Source organism: Oncorhynchus clarkii, chromosome 24 (genome assembly GCF_045791955.1).
Source record: "Oncorhynchus clarkii lewisi isolate Uvic-CL-2024 chromosome 24, UVic_Ocla_1.0, whole genome shotgun sequence".
In the NCBI taxonomy this organism is placed as follows: domain Eukaryota; kingdom Metazoa; phylum Chordata; class Actinopteri; order Salmoniformes; family Salmonidae; genus Oncorhynchus; species Oncorhynchus clarkii.
In genome coordinates this window covers 28,306,877-28,331,328 of record NC_092170.1, presented here as the reverse complement: position 1 = coordinate 28,331,328, position 24,452 = coordinate 28,306,877, and the positions used below count along the sequence as shown (strand labels likewise).

At 43.2% G+C, this 24,452-nt stretch overlaps 2 protein-coding genes across 2 annotated transcripts; one reads left to right on the top strand and one right to left on the bottom strand.

Moving 5' to 3' along the window:
- Positions 1–648: 648 nt before the first annotated feature.
- On the bottom strand, positions 649–3,949 carry LOC139382737 (RING finger protein 228-like). Its single transcript, XM_071126848.1, has one exon. The coding sequence runs from the start codon at positions 3,292–3,294 to the stop codon at positions 2,533–2,535; it is 762 nt and encodes a 253-aa protein (XP_070982949.1). The 5' UTR covers positions 3,295–3,949; the 3' UTR covers positions 649–2,532.
- Positions 3,950–6,163: 2,214 nt separating this feature from the next.
- LOC139383139 (sphingosine-1-phosphate phosphatase 2) lies at positions 6,164–23,460 on the top strand. The gene is made up of 5 exons (XM_071127494.1): positions 6,164–6,500; positions 14,812–14,973; positions 20,347–20,526; positions 22,301–22,390; positions 22,915–23,460. Exons 1-5 carry the CDS (start codon positions 6,249–6,251, stop codon positions 23,458–23,460), a joined length of 1,230 nt encoding a protein of 409 aa, XP_070983595.1. The 5' UTR covers positions 6,164–6,248.
- Positions 23,461–24,452: the final 992 nt, after the last annotated feature.

Below are 24,452 nucleotides of genomic sequence, written 5' to 3'. Positions count from 1 at the left end.
TAACGCTAGTTAGCATTGGCTCACAAAACTACCTCTACCTTCCTTTATACTGGATACAGACATAAAAATGGTATCCACAAGTCTGATTCTGGGGAAGTAGGTAAAGGGCATCATTGCCAAAATTCTAACCTTTCCCTTTATGTATTCTTTACTGACATGCCTATCATCATGTCTAATTTCAAAGTTTTACGAGAAAGGATCATTGCACAAAACAGTACTGTTTTATTTAATACTGAACTGTGTTAAACAGCACATATCTAACATTTATCTGTGCAAATACATTTTAGTACCTTAACAACAACGACATTTTCAACAAACTCAAAAACATCCAAGTTTTCTTTTTAAAATTCATAATTAATTAATACAATAATAGACCACATACAGTATATAAACCCTTTACTTGTGTCAAATAAGAGGGTGAAAGTGCATCTTCTAAAGGTTATACTGACAGTCTAACAGGTTGATTGAAGCAGGTGTGGCCATCTTTAGAGCTCAGGCCCATAATCATGTTTGGTTGTGAGGCAATGTTAAAGTGAATTTGTTAGGGCAGTAAGTACTTAGATATAACTTGCGTATATCCCAGCCATCTCCTATGTGCATATTATTTATGTGAATCCTAAAAGACACGTCTTTAGGAAGAGGGCCCAACAGTGTCTGTTCTACACAGAGCACATACAGTAGAAAGTAAATACAAAACTAAATGGATTCAGGGCTGTGTAAATATAAGCCTTATGGTCTACAGTAGTACTGTTGGGATTATTTATCCTTCTATAGTAGTTAAGTGTTTGATTAATATCATTGATTGTACTGAGAGTCCAACAATCAGTCTCTGCTTATAGGGAAACCAGTGCAGCAAAGCAGGCCCTGATTTCAATGCCCCTGGCCTATTGACTAATATTGACAAATCCAATCCCTCTCATTTTAGTCTCTCAGTTCCATAGGCATTGCAAAAACTGTGCCTCAGACTTTGAGGACCCTACTCCATCCTCATGGCAACTCTCTCAATATGCCCCTGATGATCCCCGACCATACAGGTGTAACAGTTTAGCTTCCGTCCCTCTCCTTGCCCCTACCTGGGCTCGAACCAGGGACCCTCTGCACACATCAACAACTGCCTCCCATCGTTACCCAATTGCCCCACAAAAGCCGCGGCCCTTGCAGAGCAAGGGAACTACTTCAAGGTCTCAGAGCGAGTGTCGTCACCGATTGAAACGCTATTAGCGCGCACCCTGCTAACTAGCTAGCCATTTCACATCGGTTACACAGGCAACAGGCCAGAGGAATCTGTTTGCTTTGGAAACCTGTCAAGCACATGGCAATTAAAGATGCACTCCAGAGCTTTTCTATAATTTCAGCCAGTAGTTTTGAAAGTGGTGCTCACCAGCCGAAACAGATCTGTTTTTTGTGTAGCCTACTACGTCATCCAATTGTGTAGAACGTCATCTATTTCATGTGACTGTTACAAATCACATTTGTGCAATATGTTAAGAATTTGTTGTGCTTTAGATCCTGGAGTGCATCTTCAACCACCTAAAGAGAGGGGTAAATTAGCGCCTCAATCGAAAACGGAGGAAATGCCTCCTCCCTTCTTCAAGGTTCTCATCAATGATCTGAAGTGAATGACAACAAGACTCAAAGCAATATGGTGGGAAGGAACCTTGCTTTCACCTTCACTGTCTGTCAGACCGGTGGTGATGATCAGTCGACAGGCAGGAGGAAGGGAAGAGGATACTTTCAGAGCCCTGGCAGATGATGATGATCTGACTACACAGGCAGCAGAAAGGCCAGGGAGATGTACACAAGTGTACAGTAGGCCTAAAACCGGAGACCTTTTAAAATAGGAATGTAGCAGGCACCTGTTCTCTAGACCTATTCTTGGTAACCTAAACACCATGTCAATTTAAATAGCGGTAAGGACACCTCTCCTATCTTCACAGATACTGTACTATTTACACATCTTACATGAGTGACTTGTCAATTACATATATTAGTGACTTCTCAAATGAGTGGGCCTGTTATAGGCATGATACAAAATCTCAAACCTATTCATGTGGAATTGTATAGCCCACACTACAATAACATGGGCAGGTGCGTCCTTGAGGTGGATGGGAGGGAGGACAGGTTTTCATGCAGTGAGAGGCATAGTGATGTATACTTTTCAGGAAACTGTTATCAAACCACAGTCCTCAACTCAATCAACCAGCAATCAACCAGTCTATTCTGGGAGCGACAGGCAGTTCATTTAGGTCTCAGGCAAGGTTACCCATCATCATAGAAACCTGCCATAGGTAGACATACAAGTGCATGTATGAATGTTATCAATGGTAGGCTACTGTAGGCTTAGTACTCAATAAGCAGATGAAGGTGTTTACATGGTGCTTGCTATATCCTACTGTTAAAAGGCCATTCTGGACAATGTTTATTTCAACAACAACAAAAAGTGAAGGGAGGGAGGGACATTATGCTAGTATACAGCAGTATTTACGTAATCACACACACATCACATTATCATCATGATTAGCATCTTCATCATCAGGCGTTCCTCCTATTCGTTCCAGACGAGCGGCCTGACTCGTGATCTGGTCTATATTTTAACCAGCAGATCAGCCACGTGACGACCACCGAGAACATGGCTAGGATGCTGGCCACCGACAGGCAGATGGGGCCCGCGGGCGAGGGCGGGTTGCTGTGACTGTGCACGAAGATCAGGCCCATGAAGAGCAGAACCAGCATGGACAGAAAGGAGAATATCACACACACACAGCCCGTAGTCAGGGCAACCCGCTTGCAGCTCTGACAGCTGTCATAGCGCACGGAGTCCTGGGAGAGGGTAGTGGCGGTGGACAAGGTAGTGGAGGGGGTAGCTTGGCTCGTGGACCCCCCCGATGCCTCCTCGCGCCTGAGGGCGACGAGTGCGGGGTGCAACGGAGGAGGGTAGAGGGGCAAGGCATCCTGAGGCAGAGGGTCAGAGTCAATGTACAATGGGAAATCCTCCGTTACCTTGGTATTATTGGGCAGGTTTTGTATCCGATAGTCCGGCACGGGCGTCCTGTGGCGACATATAGGGCAGCTGATTCGCCATGGACGCTCCTCGCGGAGATGGAGAGTGTTCAGGCACTCCTCGCAAAATGTGTGCAAGCATTCTAAAATCTTGGGTGCGCGACGGTCAAGGTCGAAATAATTGTAACATATTTTGCATTCATACTCCTCGTATGGGAACGCTATCTCCAGCCCGCGCGTGGGTTCCGCTCCACTGGATGCTGAATCTACCTCTGCCATGTCATCTTTCGCCATTCACATTCTCTACGAAGACAAAGGAGCCTACAGGCAGAGATGTAGATAACAGTGTTCGTCTATCTCCCGTTCATAAAAGCGCCATCATCTCGCTGATGAATTGTATAGCCTACGTTGATATTGTTGATATATTTGGATAATCCCCACGACGTCAAAAAAAATAAATCCAGGCGTCACCCGTCATCACCAGTGTTCAGATCCGCTCGTTAAATATGAAATGGGTATCATTTTACGCTTCGGGGTGTGGGAATCGGTGATGTAATGCTCGTGATGACCCTTCGATGCGAGGGTTGGGGTTAATCCACCGGAGTGATCTATGCTCAGCCCGCAGAGAGAGGAGACAGTAAGGCGACGATCGACACACAGTTCATGGTTGTTATCTTTCCTCTCGGTTGGTCGAAACCGCCCGGGTTGATAGGGGAGGACAATAGACACCGTTTTCAGCCCTCTCTGGGAGTCAGAACGAGAGGCGATGTAGAGATAACAAAATCCGCCGCCATCATGCCATACAGAAGGGATGCGCCATAATTAAATCAAAACATCTCATGAGTTCAAACGATAGACTCAAAAAGGCTAAATTGAAAGGTCCACTGTGACATAAACTGTGTTCATATAATCTGTGCTCCTATTGTTTTGTTTAATATCCTCCTTCATTTTTGTCCTCTCCAGTGGTCATCCGTTCTTGGTCCGCATCTCTGAGGCCATACAAGCTACTGTATTAAGTCCTGTTGTCCCTTTGAGAGGACATTCTGGGCTTTTCAGTGATATCGTATGTGTGGGGGTGTGACTTTGAAAACTTTAACTTCCTGGTTCTAAAAAAAACTTGTCTGCCATTAAAATTAGCACATGTTATGGACATTTGAAAATAAGTGCGTGTGGGCTAATTATTAATGATACTTTTTATGAGTTTGATATTCAAATTGTTTCTGGTAGGCCTAAGTGAATATCTCAGCAACAGTTAATTGAGGTGTCAGGACTGTGTAAAAAAAAAAAGCACATTAAATGAGAATGCTAAATACGAGGTTATCAAGAAATATCCTCTGTAGTGGACTTCCAGATGCCACAACTATGTGTTTTATCTACTGTACCTATTGACTGTAATCAAAGACAGTCCAGTATGAAGATAGGCTGATCACACTTGTAGGCGACGTCATGCGTAGAAACACTTCATCCTAATGGTCGTCTGGCGCCAAACTGCGCTTGTGCAGACAGTCAAATCAAAGGCACGCTTTCAATATAAAGTTGTTTTGACGAAAATGAAAACGTGTCAATTTGTCACATTCACGATGTTGGAGTTCAACTACTTAAAACATTGGCTCGAATCTAGGTTGTGCCTTTAGAGATCAAGAAAATTAACAACAAAGAAAGAATTGTTCCGCTTCCCCCATTGACTTCTCAAATCCCTGGCCTGTTCTGTTTGGTCTGTTTCCCAAGCATTTCCGGAAGTCTCGCGATGTTGCGCCTCTTGATTTAGAAACTGTGTTGTAATGTAACGTATGTCCTAACGACCACTACAGAGGACAATTTTGCACTTACAATAAAACAGAAATAACAATATTTGTTCACGTTTTTTTCTTGGTAACATGTTTTTATTTCACCCCAAACACTTATGTCATGTAAAAAAAGCTAAAACAATCGCAAACTTTTTTTGTCGGGTCTCAGGGGGATATTATAATATTCGTTTTTTTTGTGTTTTTTTCCCCCACCTTCATTTAACCAGGTAGGCCAGTTGAGAACAAGTTCTCATTTACAACTGCGACCTGGCCAAGATGAAGCAAAGCAGTGCGACACAAATAACAGCACAGAGTTACACATGAACAAAGGTACAGTCAATAACACAATAGAAAAATCTATGTACAGTGTGTGCAAATGTAGAAGATTAGGGAGGTAAGGCAATAAATAGGCCACAGAAAGCGAAATAATTACAATTTAGCATTAACACTGGAGTGACAGATGTGCAGATGATGATGTGCAAGTAGAGATACTGGGGTGCAAAATAACAAAAAGATAAGTAACAATATGGGGATGAGGTAGTCAGGTGCGCTATTTACAGATTGGCTGTGTACAGGTACAGTGATCAGTAAGCTGCTCTGACAGCTGATGCTTAAAGTTAGAGAGGGAGAATAAGTCTCCAGCTTCAGTGATTTTTACAATTAGTTCCTGTCATTGGCAGCAGAGAACTGGAAGGAATGGTGGCCAAAGGTGGTTTTGGCTTTGGGGATGACCAGTGAAATATACCTGCTGGAGAGCGTGCTATGGGTTGGTGTTGCTATGGTGACCAATGAGCTGAGATAATGTGGGACTTTACCTAGCAAAGACTATAACCTAAACCTACATAGGCAATTTGCACCTTGCAGCTTATCCCGTTTTGGAAATATTGCAGACTTATTATTCTGTATAAGGCCTAAAGTAGATACTTATTTTATTTAACCCATTAAGTCTTCAGGTTCAATATCACTTATTGAATAAAGGTATATAGCATAACCTTAAGCCCATTTGGCCTCATTGGGCTATATGTTGAACAAAATACTTAAAAATAAGAAACAAAGAAAGACACACGCGCACACACACGCGCACACACGCGCGCGCACACACACAACACACACGCAGGACCTGCAGATAAACACAGGCTACATTGTTATCTCAAAATTATAGGCCGATTGTTATAGACTATTAGAATACATTGATAAAATAAAATAAATTGAGTTAATATAAGGGTTTCAAAAATAGTGGTTGATCTTTTCACGTAGTCTAAAGGTCGGTGAATTTGTCTGGCTTTATGACAGTTCGGTGCTCCTGGCGTATCCCACACACACCTGTCAAACCGCACCTGCACGCACAGAAAACACACCTCTGTGTGGGATGAGCCCAAGGGTGGGTAATGCGCTCTGTCTTAGTCTGTACCTGTCTGTCTGTTCTCATACACCTCATAGGCTACTATTGAGAGAGTTGCGATGCTCAAACTGCTTAAATATCTGCATGGTTCGGAGCTTGTGTCCAAGTTCCAGAGGGCATGCGGTCTGTTCCTCATCGAAGCCGCGCATCAGAACGGAAACTGGGTGCACCCTCCGCGGGAGACGCCGCTCATAGACGCAGAAGCACCTCACCAACTTGCTCGACTTCGGTGCGGTAATGGACACGTTATTACCAATGAAAAGGACAGCAACTCAAATGACAAACACAAGGAAAATGGATACAGTGTTAGTGTAAGTGTAAACTTTTCTATGAGAGTTTGAGTTATTGAGTTGAAGAAACAGAAGAAGGTAGGCTCCCACTGGGCAAAAACTGGTTGGATCAATGTTGTTTCGGCAGGGTAGCCTAGTGGTTAGAGTGTTGGACTGGTAACCGAGAAGTTGCAAGGTCAAATCCCCGAGCTGACAAGGAACAAATCTGTCGTTCTGCCCCTGAACAGGCAGTTAACCCATTGAAAATAAGAATTTGTTCTTAACTTACTTGCCTAGTTAAATAAAGGTCAAATAAATACATTTTAAAAAATGTTGTTTCCAGGTAATTTCAACCCCAACATTTAATGCGATGACGTTGAATCAACGTGGAAAATTGATTGGATTTGCAAAAAGTAATCAATGTAAGATAATTTGGTATTTTTTTCACCTAACTCTTAACCTACTGTAAATCCAATGACATGGTCATTATTTTGTAGATTTTACGTTTTAATCCACGTTAGTTGATAACTTAACCAAATTAAAAATAAAACTAGATTTTGAATTGATGTATGTGCCCAGTGGGCAAAATATCATGATCTGATGAACCCATATATTCAGTGGAAAGCTCTTAAAATACCTGAAAACCTTTCCTAAAACAGCTGTCTGTCTTGAACTCACTGGACATTTTTGAGTGCCCGGAATAGGCTAGTTGATACAATGTTGCAAGTTTGCTGGTGGGCAGGACCCAGTTGATTGATTTGATACAATGTTGTACTTCGCTAGGGATAGTTCAAGTCAAGAAAGATGAAAAGGGAGGCAGACAGCTGGAGTAGAGAGATGAATGCGATTTTTTTTAAATGGTTTATGTATTTTTATTTTGTTGACCATGGAAGTTATAGGCCCACTGCTACATTGGTCTATAGGCTATCTCTGAGTTCCATGCATGCACTCATTTCTTTAGCTGCCAATGGATCACAGTGTATACATTTTATTTATTTATTTGTATTTCACCTTTATTTAAGCAGGTAGGCAAGTTGAGAACAAGTTCTCATTTACAATTGCGACCTGGCCAAGATAAAGCAAAGCAGTTCGACACATACAACAACACAGAGTTACACATGGAGTAAAACAAACATACAGTCAATAATACAGTAGAAAAATAAGTCTATATACAATGTGAGCAAATGAGGTGAGATGAGGGAGGAAAAGGCAAAAAAAAAGGCCATGGTGGCGAAGTAAATACAATATAGCAAGTAAAACACTGGAATGGTAGATTTGCAGTGGAAGAATGTGCAAAGTAGAGATAGAAATAATGGGGTGCAAAGGAGCAAAATAAATAAATAAATAAATACAGTAGGGGTAGTTGTTTGGGCTAAATTATAGCAGGGCTATGTACAGGTGCAGTAATCTGTGAGCTGCTCTGACAACTGGTGCTTAAAGCTAGTGAGGGAGATAAGTGTTTCCAGTTTGAGATTTATGTAGTTCGTTCCAGTCATTGGCAGCAGAGAACTGGAAGGAGAGGCGGCCAAAGGAAGAATTGGTTTTTGGAGTGACCAGGAGATATACCTGCTGGAGCGCATGCTACAGGTGGGTGCTGCTATGGTGACCAGCGAGCTGAGATAAGGGGGGACTTTACCTAACAGGGTCTTGTAGATGACCTGGAGCCAGTGGGTTTGGCGACGAGTATGAAGCGAGGGCCAGCCAACGAGAGCGTACAGGTCGCAGTGGTGGATAGTGACGAAACGGATGGCACTGTGATAGACTGCATCCAATTTATTGAGTAGGGTATTGGAGGCTATTTTGTAAATGACATTGCCGAAGTTGAGGATCGGTAGGATGATCAGTTTTACGAGGGTATGTTTCGCAGCATGAGTGAAAGGTTCTTTGTTGCGAAATAGGAAGCCAATTCTAGATTTAACTTTGGATTGGAGATGTTTGATGTGAGTCTGGGAGGAGAGTTTACAGTCTAACCAGACACCTAGGTATTTGTAGTTGTCCACATATTCTAAGTCAGAACCGTCCAGAGTAGTGATGCTGGTTGGGTGGGCAGGTGCAGGCAGTGATTGGTTGAAGAGCATGCATTTAGTTTTACTTGTATTTTAGAGCAATTGGAGGCCACGGAAGGAGAGTTGTATTTCATTGAAGCTCGTCTGGAGGGTTGTTAACACAGTGTCCAAAGAAGAGCCAAAAGTATACAGAATGGTGTTGTCTGCGTAGAGGTCGTAGACTCACCAGCAACAAGAGCGACATCATTGATGTATACAGAGAAGAGAGTCGGTCCAAGAATTGAACCCTGTGGCACCCCCATAGAGACTGCCAGAGGCCCGGACAACAGACCCTCCGATTTGACACACTGAACTCTATCAGAGAAGTAGTTGGTGAACCAGACGAGGCAATCATTTGAGAAACCAAGGCTATCGAGGCTGCCGATGAGGATGTGGTGATTGACAGAGTTGAAAGCCTTGGCCAGGTCAATGAATATGGCTGCACAGTATTGTTTCTTATTGATGGCGGTTAAGATATTGTTTAGGACCTTGAGCGTGGCTGAGGTGCACCCATGACTAGCTCTGAAACCAGATTGCATAGCGGAGAAGGTATGGTGGGATTCGAAATGGTCGGTAATCTGTTTGTTGACTTGGCTTTCGAAGACCTTAGAAAGGCAGGGTAGGATAGATATAGGTCTGTAGCAGTTTGGGTCAAGAGTTCCCCCCCTTTGAAGAGGGGGATGACCGCAGATGCATTCCAATCTTTGGGAATCTCAGATGACACGAAAGAGAGGTTGAATCAATGTGTTCATGTGGCAAGGGCTGGTGCTCTCACAGTAGTTAAATTTGAACTTTATTAATTCAGATTAATTCAGATTTTATGATTAACCAAGTCATAATGATATTGAGAAATGAAAACATTATTATTGAAATGAACCCGATCAACAACAATGCATGTATGAAAATCATAACTGGCGCACAGATTGGTAGAAATGTTAGAATAAATTGTAAGCTTCCCCAAACTTGAAATTGATGTGCCGCCTACGAAGTGATTTGTTTGACAATCAGATTGTTGTGTTCATGCCACGTTACTAGGCTAATATATTGAACTGTTTTAAGATGGTGAATCCTTTATCTATTTTTTTCAGAATTGTAGGACCCCTATAGGTATAAAAAATGTTTTTAACAAATAATTGTATAAAATTTTGAATTTTGCCTTTCCTATTATAGCCAATAGGAAGCAATACAGAACACATTCATAAATGGCAAAACATACCATACAAAAAACAAACCATAAGAAATTAGTTTTTTTTAAGTGTCTGTCCTATGTCTAGGAGATATAAGAAAGCTCAGGAAATATTAATGTTTTTTCATACACTTTTTTAACTGGTACCGGGTTACCTTTAGACGAGTCCATGGAGCTTGTGGGGGTCATAGAGAAAAATGGAGATCGCCATCTTGTTCGTGAGAGTCTCATCTTTCCACAGAGTGGTCATATTAATTTGTAACCGTTCGAACATGTCTCATGGTCTGACAAACACCGCTGTAGCTCGGCCACCTTCCACTGCAGATGTGGAAGGCCGACATATACAGATGCAGTGGATTGAGACTCAGCCCATGCAGATATCTGGAGCTTAAACTGACATATTTTGATGTTATTTAGATTGATGCACAGGTGTATCAACAGACTCTTAATAATGGAGATGTCTTTACTATAAAACCCATAAAAAAAATTGGCCCATGAAAAATACGTGCCCCCTATGGAAATCAAAATCCCGTCCAACTGATCAGTTCTGACAGCGGTCCTGTACCTTCCGACAGGCTTTTCTTGTTAGTCCACCCTTCTTTGATTGAAGGTAGAGATTGCTTGCAGATTGATTATCCGATGGCCAAAAGGTATTTTGCAGTCTTATTCATTGCATTTGTTTTGAAGAATGAAACCAAGTAGGCTATGAGTAGTCTAAACAAACAACCCAACATCGGTGTTTGTTTTGGGGTGTTTGTTAGGCTATTCAAATGTGACATAACATAGGCTACATAGCCTATGACCTGACTTGAGCATTTAGCCTAGGCTATTATTTTGTTTAAGCTACTTTAAACTTAGATACAACAGACATTCAATATCGAAAGTAGTTCCAACCTGATGAGGACCGCTGAAGGCCTTCAAATCAAATCAGATTTTATTGGTCACATACACATGTTTAGCAGATGTTATTGCGGGTGTAGCGAAATGCTTGTGCTTCTAGCGCCGACAGTGCAGTAATATCTAACAGTTTCACAACATATATCCCAAAAAACACGTAAATCTACGTAAAGAATGGATTAAGAATATCTATACATATATGTCAGAGCAGCATTGGACTAAGATACAGTGACATAGTATAGAATACAGTATATACATATGAGATGGGGGATGCAATATTTACAAACAATTAAAGTGACTAAGAAACCGTAGAATAGTATAGAATACAGTTTACACATATGAGATGAGCAATGCAAGATACGGAGACATTATTAAAGTGGCTAGTGTTTCATTTCCTTAAAGTGGCCAGTGATTCCTAATCTATGTCTATAGGCAGCAGCCTCTGATGTGCTGGAGATGGCTGTTTAACAGTCAGTGGTGTAATATAGAATACAATACAGTATATACATATGAAATGGATGATGCAATATGTAAACACAATTCAAAAATGACTAAGACACTATAGAATAGTGTGGAGTGCAGTTTATACATATGAGATGAGCAATGCTAGATATGGAACATTATTACTGTGGCTAGTGATCAATTTCTAAAAGTGGCCAGTGATTCCTAATCTATGTCTATAGGTAGCCACTCCTGATGTGCTAGTGATGGCTGTTTAGCAGTCTGATGGCCTTGAGATAGAAGCTGTATTTCAGTCTCTTTGTTGTGCATCTGTAAAAGTTTGTAAGGGTTTTAGGTTTTAAGCCACATTTCTTTAGCCTCCTGAGGTTAAAGAGGCACTGTTGCGCCTTCTTCACCACACTGTCTGTGTGGGTGGACCATTTCAGTTTGTCAGTGATGTGTACGCGAAGGAACTTGAAGCTTTCCACCTTCTCCACTGTGGTCCCATTGATGTGGATAGGGGGGTGCTCCCTCTGCTGTTTCCTGAAGTTCACAATCATCTCCTTAGTTTTGTTGACATTGAGTGAGAGGTTATTTTCCTGGCACCACACTCCCAGAGCCCTCACCTCCTCCCTACAGGCTGTCTCATCATTGTTGGTAATCAAGCCTACTACTGTTCTGTCGTCTGCAAATTTGATGATTGAGTTGGAGGCGTGCTTGGCCACGCAGTCATGGGTGAACAGGGAGTGCAGGAGGGGGCTGAGCATGCACCCTTGTGGGGCCCCAGTTTTGAGGATCAGCGAAGAGGAGGTGTGGTTTCCTACCTTCACCACCAGTCCAGGATCCAGTTGCACAGGGTGGGGTTCAGACCCAGGGCCTCGAGCTTGATGATGAGCTTGGAGGGTACTATGGTGTTGAATGCTGAGCTATAGTCAATGAACAGCATTCTTACATATGTATGCCTCTTGTCCAGATGGGACAGGGCAGTGTGCAGTGTGGTGGCAATTGCATTGTCTGTGGATCTGTTGGGGCGGTAAGCAAATTGAAGAGGGTCTAGAGTGGCAGGTAAGGTGGAGGTGATATGATCCTTGACTAGTCTCTCAAAGCACTTAATGATGACAGAGGTGAGTGCTACTGGGCGATAGTCATTTAGTTCAGTTACCTTTGCTTTCTTAGGTACAGAGACTATGGTGGTCATCTTGAAGCATGTGGGGACAACAGACTGGGATAGGGAGAGATTGAATATATCTGTGAACACACCAGACAGCTGGTCTGCGCATGCTCTGAGGACACGGCAAGGGATACCATCAGCCTTGCAAGGGTTGACACGCTTAAATGTCTTACTCACGTCGGCCACAGAGAAGACAAGTCCACAGTCCTGATAGCGGGCTGCGTCGGTGGCACTGTATTATCGAGCGAAGAAGGTGTTCCGCCTGTCCGGAAGCAATACGTCGGTGTCCGCGACGTGGTTGGTTTTCCCTTTATAATCTGTGATTGTCTGTAGAACCTGCCACATACGTCTCGTGTCTGAGCCTTTGAACTGGGACTCAACTTTGTCCCTATACCGACGTTTAGCCTGCTTGATGGCTTTTTGGAGGAAATAACTACACTGTGTGTATTCCTCCATATTCCCAGTCTTCTTGGGAAGCATTGAATAGTCCTCACCACAGGTGCTTCCTGTTTGAGTTTCTGCTTATAGGAGGGGAGGAGCAAGATGGAATTGTGGTCCGATTTGATGAATGAAGGGTGAGGGAGGGCCTTATATGCATTCTGGAAGGTAGTATAACAATGGTCGAGGGTTTTAGCAGCGCGAGTACAACAATCAATATGTTGATAGAATTTCGGGACCCTTTTCCAAAAATGTGCTTTGTTCAAATCCCAAGCTACAATAAATGCATGCCACGTCCTGACCAAAGAGAGCCCTTATTTTCTATGGTAGAGTAGGTCAAGGCGTGACTGGGGGGTTTTCTACTTATTATTTTCTATGTGGGGTTCTAGTTTATTTTTTCTATGTTGGTATTTGGTATGATTCCCAATTACAGGCAGGTGTAAACAGTAAATACAACTCTGATAAAAACAAAATGTAAAAGCCTGACACTCAAATAGACAAACCTTCAATCTGAGCACAAACAAATATCATACAGTAACATGACCTATCGTTGTCTCTAATTGGGGATCATATTTAAGTAGCATTTTTACACCTGTTTTATGGGATATTGTTTTGAGTTAGTGTATGTTACACGTTATTATTACAGTTCGTTGTTTGTTTCATTCTTTCTTTGTTGTTTTGTGCATTTCTAATAAATAATATGTGGAAACCATATCGCGCTGCAGCTTGGTCCGATAATTATTCCAGCGAACGTGACAATGCAGCCTCAGGATATATGGATTCCAGTTTGCATAAAGTCCAGTGAAGATCTTTGAGGGCCTTTGTGGTATCCGCTTGGAGAGGATATAGACCGCTGTTGCTATTATTGACAAAAATTCTCTCAGGAGATTGTATGGTCTGCATTTAATTGTGAGATATTCTAGATCAGGTGAACAGAACAGTTACACCATAAGTGATTAATCATAAAACATATACCTCCACCCTTCTGCTTCCCAGAGAGATGTTTGTTCCTGTCGGCGCGATGTACTGATAAACCAACTGGTTTTACCGTGTCAGACAGTATATCTTGAGAAAGACATGTTTTCGTGCAGTAGAGTACGTTACAATCCCTGGTGTCTCTCTGAAAAGAAACTCTCGCCTTGAGCTCATCAATTTTATTATCCAGAGATTGGACATTAGCGAGTAAAATACTCAGGAGCGGTGGGTGGTGTGCATGCTTCTTAAGTCAGACCAGAAGACCGCCTCGAGTACCTCTCCTTCTTCGGCGTGGTTTTGGGTCAGCATCCGGAATCAGTTAGATTGCTCTATGGAGAGCAAACAAGGGATCTGCTCCAGAGAAGCCGTAATCCGGGTTGTAATGCTGGAAGTTCTGGTGAGTTAACGCCACTCTAATATCCAAAAGTTCTTCCCGGCTGTGTGTATGACACAAAACAATTCTTGAGCTAATAATGTAAAAAATAGTACATAAACAACCAAAATAGTGCAGAGTTGCTTCAGAGCTATTCGCTATGCTGCCATCTCTGTCAGCACCATCATGATGAAGCTGGCGCGGATGAGGATGATGTCACAACTGGATCAGACGTGCTTCTGTTTCTCTTTTCCCTCCATCACACATTGGCGGTCCTGATGGTGACTCCTGGAAATGGAAGTGCCTAAAACATGTTTGTCAAATTATTTTCCAAAAGACAAAGTATTTTTCTAAATTGAAATCAGAAGTAAACTGCCATTCATTGCATTTCATTGGCTATCCATGTGACTCGTAAGATAAAGACTTCAACTGACAACGCTGTCCAAAAGCTGGAATTGATAACAATGCTCCATGGTCTATTGAGAGTCTGCTCCTGCTAACTTGTACAAGTTGTACAGGTCGAGCCGAGGCCATATACAAATAGTTAATTTCACTATATGTTCATTTGAGGCTACAAGTGGTTTTATCTTGTTCAGAATATGGTTACAGAGGAGTGAAAATGATTGGAATGACAATGACCTGCAATGAGCCTCCTTTTTGTTATTATACTGTAGGCTACTCTGCTTTTACACTGTGAATGAGTGTCAAAAACCATTTACTGTAATTAATAATGTTTCCCGCTTTTTCTAGTCTCAGATATCCCTGATCTTACATTGTGGGAGGCAACCTGTTTGTCTAGAGAGACTACTAACTGTACCAACCCACAGGTGTCTGCTAGGCCCCAGTATGAGGTGAGGAACCGGCTGCTATACTTCCTGTTCCTGGTGTCGGCCGGGCTGGGTCACGAGGTCTTCTACATCACCTTCCCTCCTTGCTTACACTGGAACCTGGACCCCTTCCTCTGCAGACGCCTTGTCAACATCTGGACCGTAAGTCACCTGTGGTTGCAAAAGAGAGAAAATATCTATGTGAGTTGAGAGAAGAGAGAAGGTACCAAATGGAACCATATTCCATATATAGTGGGCCCAATGTGACCTGGTCAAAAGTAGGGGCCTATATAGTGGGCCTTATGGGCCCTGGTCAAAAGTAGGGGCCTATATAGTCCACTTATTTTGACCAGGGCCCATAAGGCCCACTATATAGAGATTAGGGTGCCATTTCCGATGCAGACAGTCTTCTCTGCTCTTCAAACCATCCTCCCAGACATAAATATTTTCTCTCTCTCTTCCACTGCTACCTATTAAATTCACACCTGCGGTTTGATTACAGAAAATAAATGTTTAACTGGAAATACCTACACCGATATGGTATACCAAAGCAGTGTCACAGACGCCTTGCTTGAACATCCCATACCATCTCATGTTTATCATGTGTGTAAGAGAGAGAGTGTGTGAGACAATGAAGCTCTTCTTTTCCTTCTCCCTCACCTCCTCTCACCCCTTACCCCTCTCTGACCCAGGCTTTCATCCCTGTCCCCCTTACCCCTCTTTGACCCAGGCTTTCATCCCTGTCCCCCTTACCCCTCTTTGACCCAGGCTTTCATCCCTGTCCCCCTTACCCCTCTCTGACCCAGGCTTTCATCCCTGTCCTCCTTACCCCTCTCTGACCCAGGCTTTCATCCCTGTCCCCCTTACCCCTCTCTGACCCAGGCTTCCATCCCTGTCCCCCTTACCCCTCTCTGACCTAGGCTTTCATCCCTGTCCTCCTTACCCCCCTCTGACACCACTATGTCCCCAGGCCACAGGGACCACAGGGACCACAGGGGCCACAGGGACCACAGGGGCCAGGTGGACTGGTGCTATAGGGTGATGGGACAGGCAATAGAACAGAACAGGAGGGTCCTTAAATTACTCAGTATTTGGCAAGCACCAATTAACAATCCCACAATTTCAACCAGTGTTATAACTGTTTATTACTGAGTTATAAACATCTAATAATTAATTGTTAATACTCATAGATCATCTATGTCCCTGCATCTAGGTATGCTTTGACCATGAAGCTCAAACACACACATGCACGCACACATACACACTCTGATTTGAGTGTCAGTAAGTTTGTGTGCACTGTGTGTCCTTTCCTCCAGTGCAGGTGTATGCCCTCTGAGCGACCTGCCCATGTTCTTCCCCAGGGGAGAACCCCCAGCCACCTGTAAACACCAACACACATGCTTGCTTGCTTGTTCATGCACGCGCACACACACACACACACACACACACACACTCTCCTCTAGTTGATCACAACACACACCTTATTACAGGGTAACACACATCTTTTCTTAATGATCATAACTAACACCAATGAATTACAGACTGTGACCCTCTCCACTCTGGTCCTCTTCTTGAAGCATGCTGTATTGACAGGACTTACCATAGCATTTATTACATACTCAATTACATACTATTACATATACTCTATTACATTCTCCCCCTGTAACCAGTCTGATCACTAGAAATAAACCTCGATTTCGGACATTTGAAAAGGTCCCCAGAATGTTGATATGCCTTCCTCAGCGACCCCCCCCCCCCCCCCCCCCCAAAAAAAAACAATTGCCCATGCACTCAGACATGGAGTACACTGCTTAGACAACTGCACCACCAAGTTTACAATGCTCTGGCAAGCCAAACCATAGCCCTGACCTCAACCCCTCATAATCAATGCCTAAACTGTTACCCTTTGAGTGGTTTCTGTCTTAACCATGTAACTGCGCGGCATGAATAAATACAGTGCCTTGCGAAAGTATTCGGCCCCCTTGAACTTTGCGACCTTTTGCCACATTTCAGGCTTCAAACATAAAGATATAAAACTGTATTTTTTTGTGAAGAATCAACAACAAGTGGGACACAATCATGAAGTGGAACGACATTTATTGGATATTTCAAACTTTTTTAACAAATCAAAAACTGAAAAATTGGGCGTGCAAAATTATTCAGCCCCCTTAAGTTAATACTTTGTAGCGCCACCTTTTGCTGCGATTACAGCTGTAAGTCGCTTGGGGTATGTCTCTATCAGTTTTGCACATCGAGAGACTGACATTTTTTTCCCATTCCTCCTTGCAAAACAGCTCGAGCTCAGTGAGGTTGGATGGAGAGCATTTGTGAACAGCAGTTTTCAGTTCTTTCCACAGATTCTCGATTGGATTCAGGTCTGGACTTTGACTTGGCCATTCTAACACCTGGATATGTTTATTTTTGAACCATTCCATTGTAGATTTTGCTTTATGTTTTGGATCATTGTCTTGTTGGAAGACAAATCTCCGTCCCAGTCTCAGGTCTTTTGCAGACTCCATCAGGTTTTCTTCCAGAATGGTCCTGTATTTGGCTCCATCCATCTTCCCATCAATTTTAACCATCTTCCCTGTCCCTGCTGAAGAAAAGCAGGCCCAAACCATGATGCTGCCACCACCATGTTTGACAGTGGGGATGGTGTGTTCAGCTGTGTTGCTTTTACGCCAAACATAACGTTTTGCATTGTTGCCAAAAAGTTCAATTTTGGTTTCATCTGACCAGAGCACCTTCTTCCACATGTTTGGTGTGTCTCCCAGGTGGCTTGTGGCAAACTTTAAACGACACTTTTTATGGATATCTTTAAGAAATGACTTTCTTCTTGCCACTCTTCCATAAAGGCCAGATTTGTACAATATACGACTGATTGTTGTCCTATGGACAGAGTGTCCCACCTCAGCTGTAGATCTCTGCAGTTCATCCAGAGTGATCATGGGCCTCTTGGCTGCATCTCTGATCAGTCTTCTCCTTGTATGAGCTGAAAGTTTAGAGGGACGGCCAGGTCTTGGTAGATTTGCAGTGGTCTGATACTCCTTCCATTTCAGTATTATCGCTTGCACAGTGCTCCTTGGGATGTTTAAAGCTTGGGAATTATTTTTGTATCCAAATCCGGCTTTAAACTTCTTCACAACAGTATCTCGGACCTGCCTGGTGTGTTCCTTGTTCTTCATGATGCTCTCTGCGCTTTTAACGGACCTCTGAGACTATCACAGTGCAGGTGCATTTATACGGAGACTTGATTACACACAGGTGGATTGTATTTATCATCATTAGTCATTTAGGTCAACATTGGATCATTCAGAGATCCTCACTGAACTTCTGGAGAGAGTTTGCTGCACTGAAAGTAAAGGGGCTGAATAATTTTGCACTCCCAATTTTTCAGTTTTTGATTTGTTAAAAAAGTTTGAAATATCCAATAAATGTCGTTCCACTTCATGATTGTGTCCCACTTGTTGTTGATTCTTCACAAAAAAATACAGTTTTATATCTTTATGTTTGAAGCCTGAAATGTGGCAAAAGGTCGCAAAGTTCAAGGGGGCCGAATACTTTCGCAAGGCACTGTATATACTTTCATGCATAATATATCAGATTTAGAAGGGAAACAGCCCATTTCTCCTTTCCCACGACCCTCCCATGTTGATCAAAGTCCAGAGTGACATTGGGTCCGATCAATACTCTCATTCATTCAGCTAAATCTGCACTGCTACTATCTGTTCATGACCTGGATCATCTGTAACTCATCTCTTCATGTGATGGTGCCTTGCCAGTCCTTTGATGTGGCCCACACAAAGAGCCTAATGTGTTGGCCCACTGTATAGGTTGATCTGAGGACAGTACCAGTGAGATTGATATGATCGGTGGTCTGTTAACAAGGGCAGGGTACGATATTATTCAGATTCAGATTCAGAGTGTTTAATAGTCACATGTGCAGAGTTGCAGGTGTGATTGCAGAGTACAGTGAAAATATTAGGCTTCAAGCTCCAACATGCAGGACCAAGTGAAATCAAATAATAAAAATGGTCATAAAAAACAACAACAATATAAACAGAAATAGCACTATACATTTCATAACTGTAGCAGTGATGAATAAATAAATGTCCATTGGGGTGGAGGCAGAGTAAATGGTGCCCAGGTCTTGGAGGCAGTAGCATCAGGGACAGTATTTCTTCCGAGGGAACAAGTGGCTGATTGCTAAAGTGATAGTGACTCTCTTCCCTCCCTCCCTCCCTCTTCCTCTTCTATTCCCTCTCACTTTCAGTATTAATCTCTGGTTGCTATATTAACCATGCGGATAAGAAGCCTGTAGGCAGTTTTATCTCTCATAGACCATGGTTACTGAAACACTCACTGATTATAGTGTCTCCATCCTGTGAATAGGAATAGTCACCACCTCTATATCTTTCTTTCTGTCGCTCGCATACTCCTTCCTACCCTCTCTCTTTCTCTCTCTTTCTCTCTCTCTCTCTCTTCTCTCTCTCTCTCTCTCTCTCTCTCTCTCTCTCTCTCTCTCTCTCTCTCTCTCTCTCTCTCTCTCTCTCTCTCTCTCTCTCTCTCTCTCTCTCTCTCTCTCTCTCTCTCTCTCTCTCTCTTCTCTCTCTCTCTCTCTCTCTCTCTCTCTCTCTCTCTCTCTCTCTCTCTCTCTCTCTTCCTACCCTCTCTCTCTCTCTTCCTACCCCTCTCTCTCTCTCTCTCTCTCTCTCTCTCCCTACCCTCTCTCTCTCTCTTCCTACCCTCTCTCTCTCTCTCTCTCTCTCTCTCTCTCTCTCTCTTCCTACCCCCTCTCTCTCTCTTCCTACCCTCTCTCTCTCTCTCTCTCTCTCTCTCTCTCTCTCTCTCTCTCTCTCTTCCTACCCTCTCTCTCTCTCTTCCTACCCTCTCTCTCTCTCTCTCTCTCTCTCTCTCTCTCTCTCTCTCTTCCTACCCTCTCTCTCTCTCTTCCTACCCTCTCTCTCTCTGTCTCTCTCTGTGTCTCTGTGTCTCTCTCTCACACAAAGGTTGTAATACAACATATTTTTTTCTGCACAAACTCTGTATCACTAAAATATCAGTTGTTTCACAACCATTGTCAGAGAATCTGAGTGTGTAGAGGGCCTAAGTGGAGTGTGTCTGTGTTCCTGTAGGTATAGAGACAGTCACCATCAACTGAAGACACTTTGTCAGCAGCACATGCCTGTATTTGATTCTTAAAGTAGATTGTGTTACTGGGCAACTGCAGACTGTGCTCCGTTTATAGAAGTGTGTCTTGCATCTTCTTGCAAACTGGTTGCTACACACTGAATGATTACTTATTTATAGGATACTGTGTGGCCATTCTTAATGGAGCATTGAACAATCAGCTTCATACATTAGAATGTTTTTGATGTATTATTTCACAGTAAAAGTGTAGAGTTCCATCCAATCAATGAAATGTATTTGTAAAGCCATTATTAAGATTTACCCTCCTCTCCGCCTCCTCTTTTCCTGTCCTCTGCCCTTATTTTCTCCTCCTCTTCTCTCTTCTCATTCTCTCCTCTCCTCCAGATGGTGATGTACATCGGCCAGGCCCTGAAGGATGTGCTGAAGCTGCCACGCCCTCTATCGCCCCCAGTGGTGAAGCTGGAGAAGCGTGTGGATGCTGAGTATGGCCTTCCCTCCACCCACGTCATGGCCACCACCGCCATCTTCTTCACCCTACTCCTCAGCGCCCCTTCCAGGGTTCAAGTGAGGCCCATGCAGCACCCTGAGCCTCTTGGGTCCCCTGCCAAGCTTCTGCTACTCAGTCTTGGGGGAGACTCATCACTTGCTCACTCCCCTGGGACAAGGCCTGTACAGAACTATAGATGTAAAATAAATATGGAGAGTTTGGTGCCAACATAGTTATTCCCTACAATGCTCACTAACAGGGATGTAAACACATTTGTGCACAATATTTGAGACAAATAAGCTTTTTGTGAGTGTGGAAAATGTCAGGGATTTTTTATTTCAGCTCATAAAACATGGGACCTTTAATGTTGTATTTATATGTTTGTTCAGTGTAGTTTGCCGGACTCTGTACAGCCTTGTCTGGAAAAACCCTGACTTGCCTCTAGACCTTCAGTGTATGCAGATTTGAAGGACCTCAAATAGGTTTACGCATCTCTGTTCAGGGGGCTTGTCTCTCCTGAGTCCCTGAGTCCTGACCCTGACTGCCCTTCCTGGCAATGTGCTGGTGCCATCAGGCACCAACAGTCACCATCATTCACCATCAGGCACCAACAGTCACCATCAGACACACCCACACAGCTGCTTTGTTCCTCTGATAGACTAGAGTAAATGACTGTCAATCTCTTTTCACTCTCTTCACTCTCTCTGCTCTCTCTCTCTCTACTCTCTCTCTCTCTTTCTGCTCTCTCTCTCTCTATTCTCTCTCTGTCTCACCCAGAACAATCAATCAACCAGCTACTCAAACAACACCAGCCTCAGATACAGTGGTAGTGTACTGCAGTGGTGACATTGATTCTGAGAGAGCATGCATAGCTATGCATGTGGTGACTTAGTTTCTGTTTCTGAGAGGGTACATAGCTATAGATGTTTAGTGGTCTGAATGGCCTGAGGCGATCTCTTAGGTTCTGAGGGGTGAAAGGTCAGGACAGTCAATCACAGTGGCCCCTCCATCCCAACATCCTTTGTGTCCATTCAGAGTCCATTCTTCATTAACTTCTTCTGAAAGCCCCCCAACTGCAAGGGAAAGGAACAGACACAGGAAAGAGAGAGAGAAGCAGGGAGGGAAGGAGGGGAAAAGGAGAAAAGGAGGTCAATGAATATACATGACATAGGCTCTCTTCACTGTCATTGAAATGGAGGGAAACAAAAACACAAATGGGGCAAATTTTTTAAAAGGGTGGAGAGGGAAGGGGAGATAGACAGAGACAGTTGAGCAAAAACAGAGGATGTCTTTAAGGCAGTCCATAAGTCAAAGTGGCAGAATAGATGGATGACAGATAGAAGATGTATTTGTCTTATGGGGATGTAGATGGTTGACAGATAGAAGATGTAATTGTCTTTGGTGGGATGTAGATCTATGACAGATAGAAGATGTAGTTGTCTTAGGGGGATGTAGATGGATGACAGAAGATGTACTGTAGTTGTCTTAGGGGGATGATGGGAGTTTCTTGCTTCCACCATCATAGTCTGACAGTCTCAAGCTAAAGAGGTTTTCAGATCATATCCATAATTTATCAGAGTATCAGAGAATGTCTTTTATCAGAATGTTGTGTATTTTGGAGTAGTGTGTGTGTTTGAGTGTGTGCACTCACACGTGTGTACCCACGTCTGAGTCAGTGGAGGCTGCTGAGGGGAAGAATGGAGAGAATGGAATATTATCAGAAACATAGAAACCGTGTTTGATACCATTCCACTCCAGCCATTACCACAAGCCTGTCCTCCCTGATTAAGGTGCCACCAACCTCCTGTTGTCAGAGTGTGATTTGTGTGTACCTCTATTTTCTGTCCACAGTTCCAGTTTGAAGTGGGTCTGCTTGTGGCGGTGGTGCTGTCTGTGTTGGTGTGTCTGAGTCGTCTGTACACAGGCATGCATTCTGCTCTGGTAAGTCTCTTCTGCTGCTCTGCCCGACAGTACTGTATAAAACATTCAGACCCAATGCAGGATGTATTATTCATACTGTATGTCTGGCTGGCACTCTCAGCTAGGGGGACCTGCCTTTCACTTTGACACTCATCATGCCTTTACATAAGAATACGTAGTTCATTATGACCTGTAAAGAGTTTTTGGAGTAAATATGAGATAACGGAGGTTCCAGAGCAACACTCTGACCAGAGGAAGCTGGTGAGAGGAGCTATAGGAGGACATGTCTGGAAAGAAAGAAATGGAATGGTGTCAAACATATAGAAACCACATGTATGACTCTGTTCCATTAATTCCATTCCAGCCGTTACAATGAGGCTGTCCTCTTATTGCTATTCCCACCAGCCTCCTCTGACTCAGACTAGCACTTCATCACCATAAAGACCACATCACCCTTCAATCAATTATGAATATATCTGTCTAAGCAGTTACAAAAATGTATAACATACATGTATGTATATACTCCCACTCCCTGCTGGTTTCAGGACGTGATCTGTGGTGCTCTAATCTCAGCCACATTAATGTTGGTCACCTATCCATACTGGGAAACCTTCGACCGGCTCCAGCTCACCTCCCCACTCTCCCCCATCGGGGCATTGGTACTGGCTCTCTTCCTGAGCTACACCTACCCTGAGCTGGACCATTACACCACCACGCGGGGGGACACCACCACCATCCTGGGGGTGGGTGCAGGCTGTTCTGTGGGCTACTGGGTAAATGAGAGGCTGGGGGAGACGTTTGAGCCCCAGGGGGTGCTACCCATACCCCTGCCAGCACTGACACTGGGTGGCTTAGCCCTGGCCAGCTCCCGCTTTGTGGTGGGTGTCGTGGCGTTGGTGGCAACTCGACAGATAATGAAGACAGCCAGTCTGTGGGTGCTGTGCTCCTGGTATGGAGTGTCAGTCAACGACATAGACGCCAGGAGAAGGAAGGAGATCGAGGTGCCATATAAATTCACCACCTATACTTCTATAGGCCTGGTCCACTCTATTCTGGTCAATAGACTGTTCATAGTACTGGGACTGCTATGACCCAATGCTTTAATGAACTGTTAAAATATATAAACTACCATTCAAAAGTTTGGGGTCACTTAGAAATTAGAAAACAGTATCAAACACAGTTTCTGTGAAGGGAGTAGTACACAGCGTTGTACGAGATCTTCAGTTTCTTGGCAATTTCTCACATGGAATAACCTTTATTTCTCAGAACAAGAATAGACTGACGAGTTTCAGAAGAAAGGTCTTTGTTTCTAGCAATTTTGAGCCTGTAATCAAACCCACAAATACTGATGCTCCAGATACTCAACTAGTCTAAAGGCCAGTTTAATTGCTTCTTTAAATCAGCACAACAGTTTTGAACTGTGCTAACATAATTGCAAAATGATTTTATAATGATCAATTAGCTTTTTAAAATGATAAACTTGGATTAGCTGCCACAACGTGCCATTGGAACACAGGAGTGATGGTTGTTGATAATGGGCCTCTGTACGCCTATGTAGATATTCCATTTAAAAAATCTGCCGTTTCCATCTACAATAGTCATTTACACCATGAACAATGTCTACACTGTATTTCTGATCAATTTGATGTTATTGTAATGGACAAAAAATGTGCTCTACTTTAAAAAACAAGGACATTTCAGAGTGACCCCAAACTGTTGAACAGTAGTGTAAATATAAAACATTCTAGGACCCTGTCATCATTCAAGTGTTGTGTAAGAATGTTCTGACATTTACATTTTTTTTCCATACATCCGACATTGATTCTATATTTTTCACACATTGTGAATCTTTGAAAGACTGAAGACAAATGAAAAGACTCAATGATCTTATTTAATGTTTACTTGCCTTAGTTATTTCTGACTTCCTCACCATCACACGAAAACAGACCTAAGCAACACCTGCAGTTACAGTACTGTATCGTATGTCACCGAGTTCATGTCCTGTTGTATCAAGTAGATGAAGCTCCACCCAGGACCATTAACTCACCTAACAAGACCATACCAGTTGGACACACCACAAGGA

Coding starts and splice junctions, on each gene's coding strand:
- LOC139382737 (XM_071126848.1), bottom strand. CDS start 3,294: ATGGCGAAAGATGACATGGCAGAGGTAGATTCAGCATCCAGTGGAGCG.
- LOC139383139 (XM_071127494.1), top strand. CDS start 6,249: ATGCTCAAACTGCTTAAATATCTGCATGGTTCGGAGCTTGTGTCCAAG. Junction 14,974..20,346: donor GCCTTGTCAACATCTGGACC/GTAAGTCACCTG, acceptor CCTCTCCTCCAG/ATGGTGATGTACATCGGCCA. Junction 22,391..22,914: donor CAGGCATGCATTCTGCTCTG/GTAAGTCTCTTC, acceptor TGCTGGTTTCAG/GACGTGATCTGTGGTGCTCT.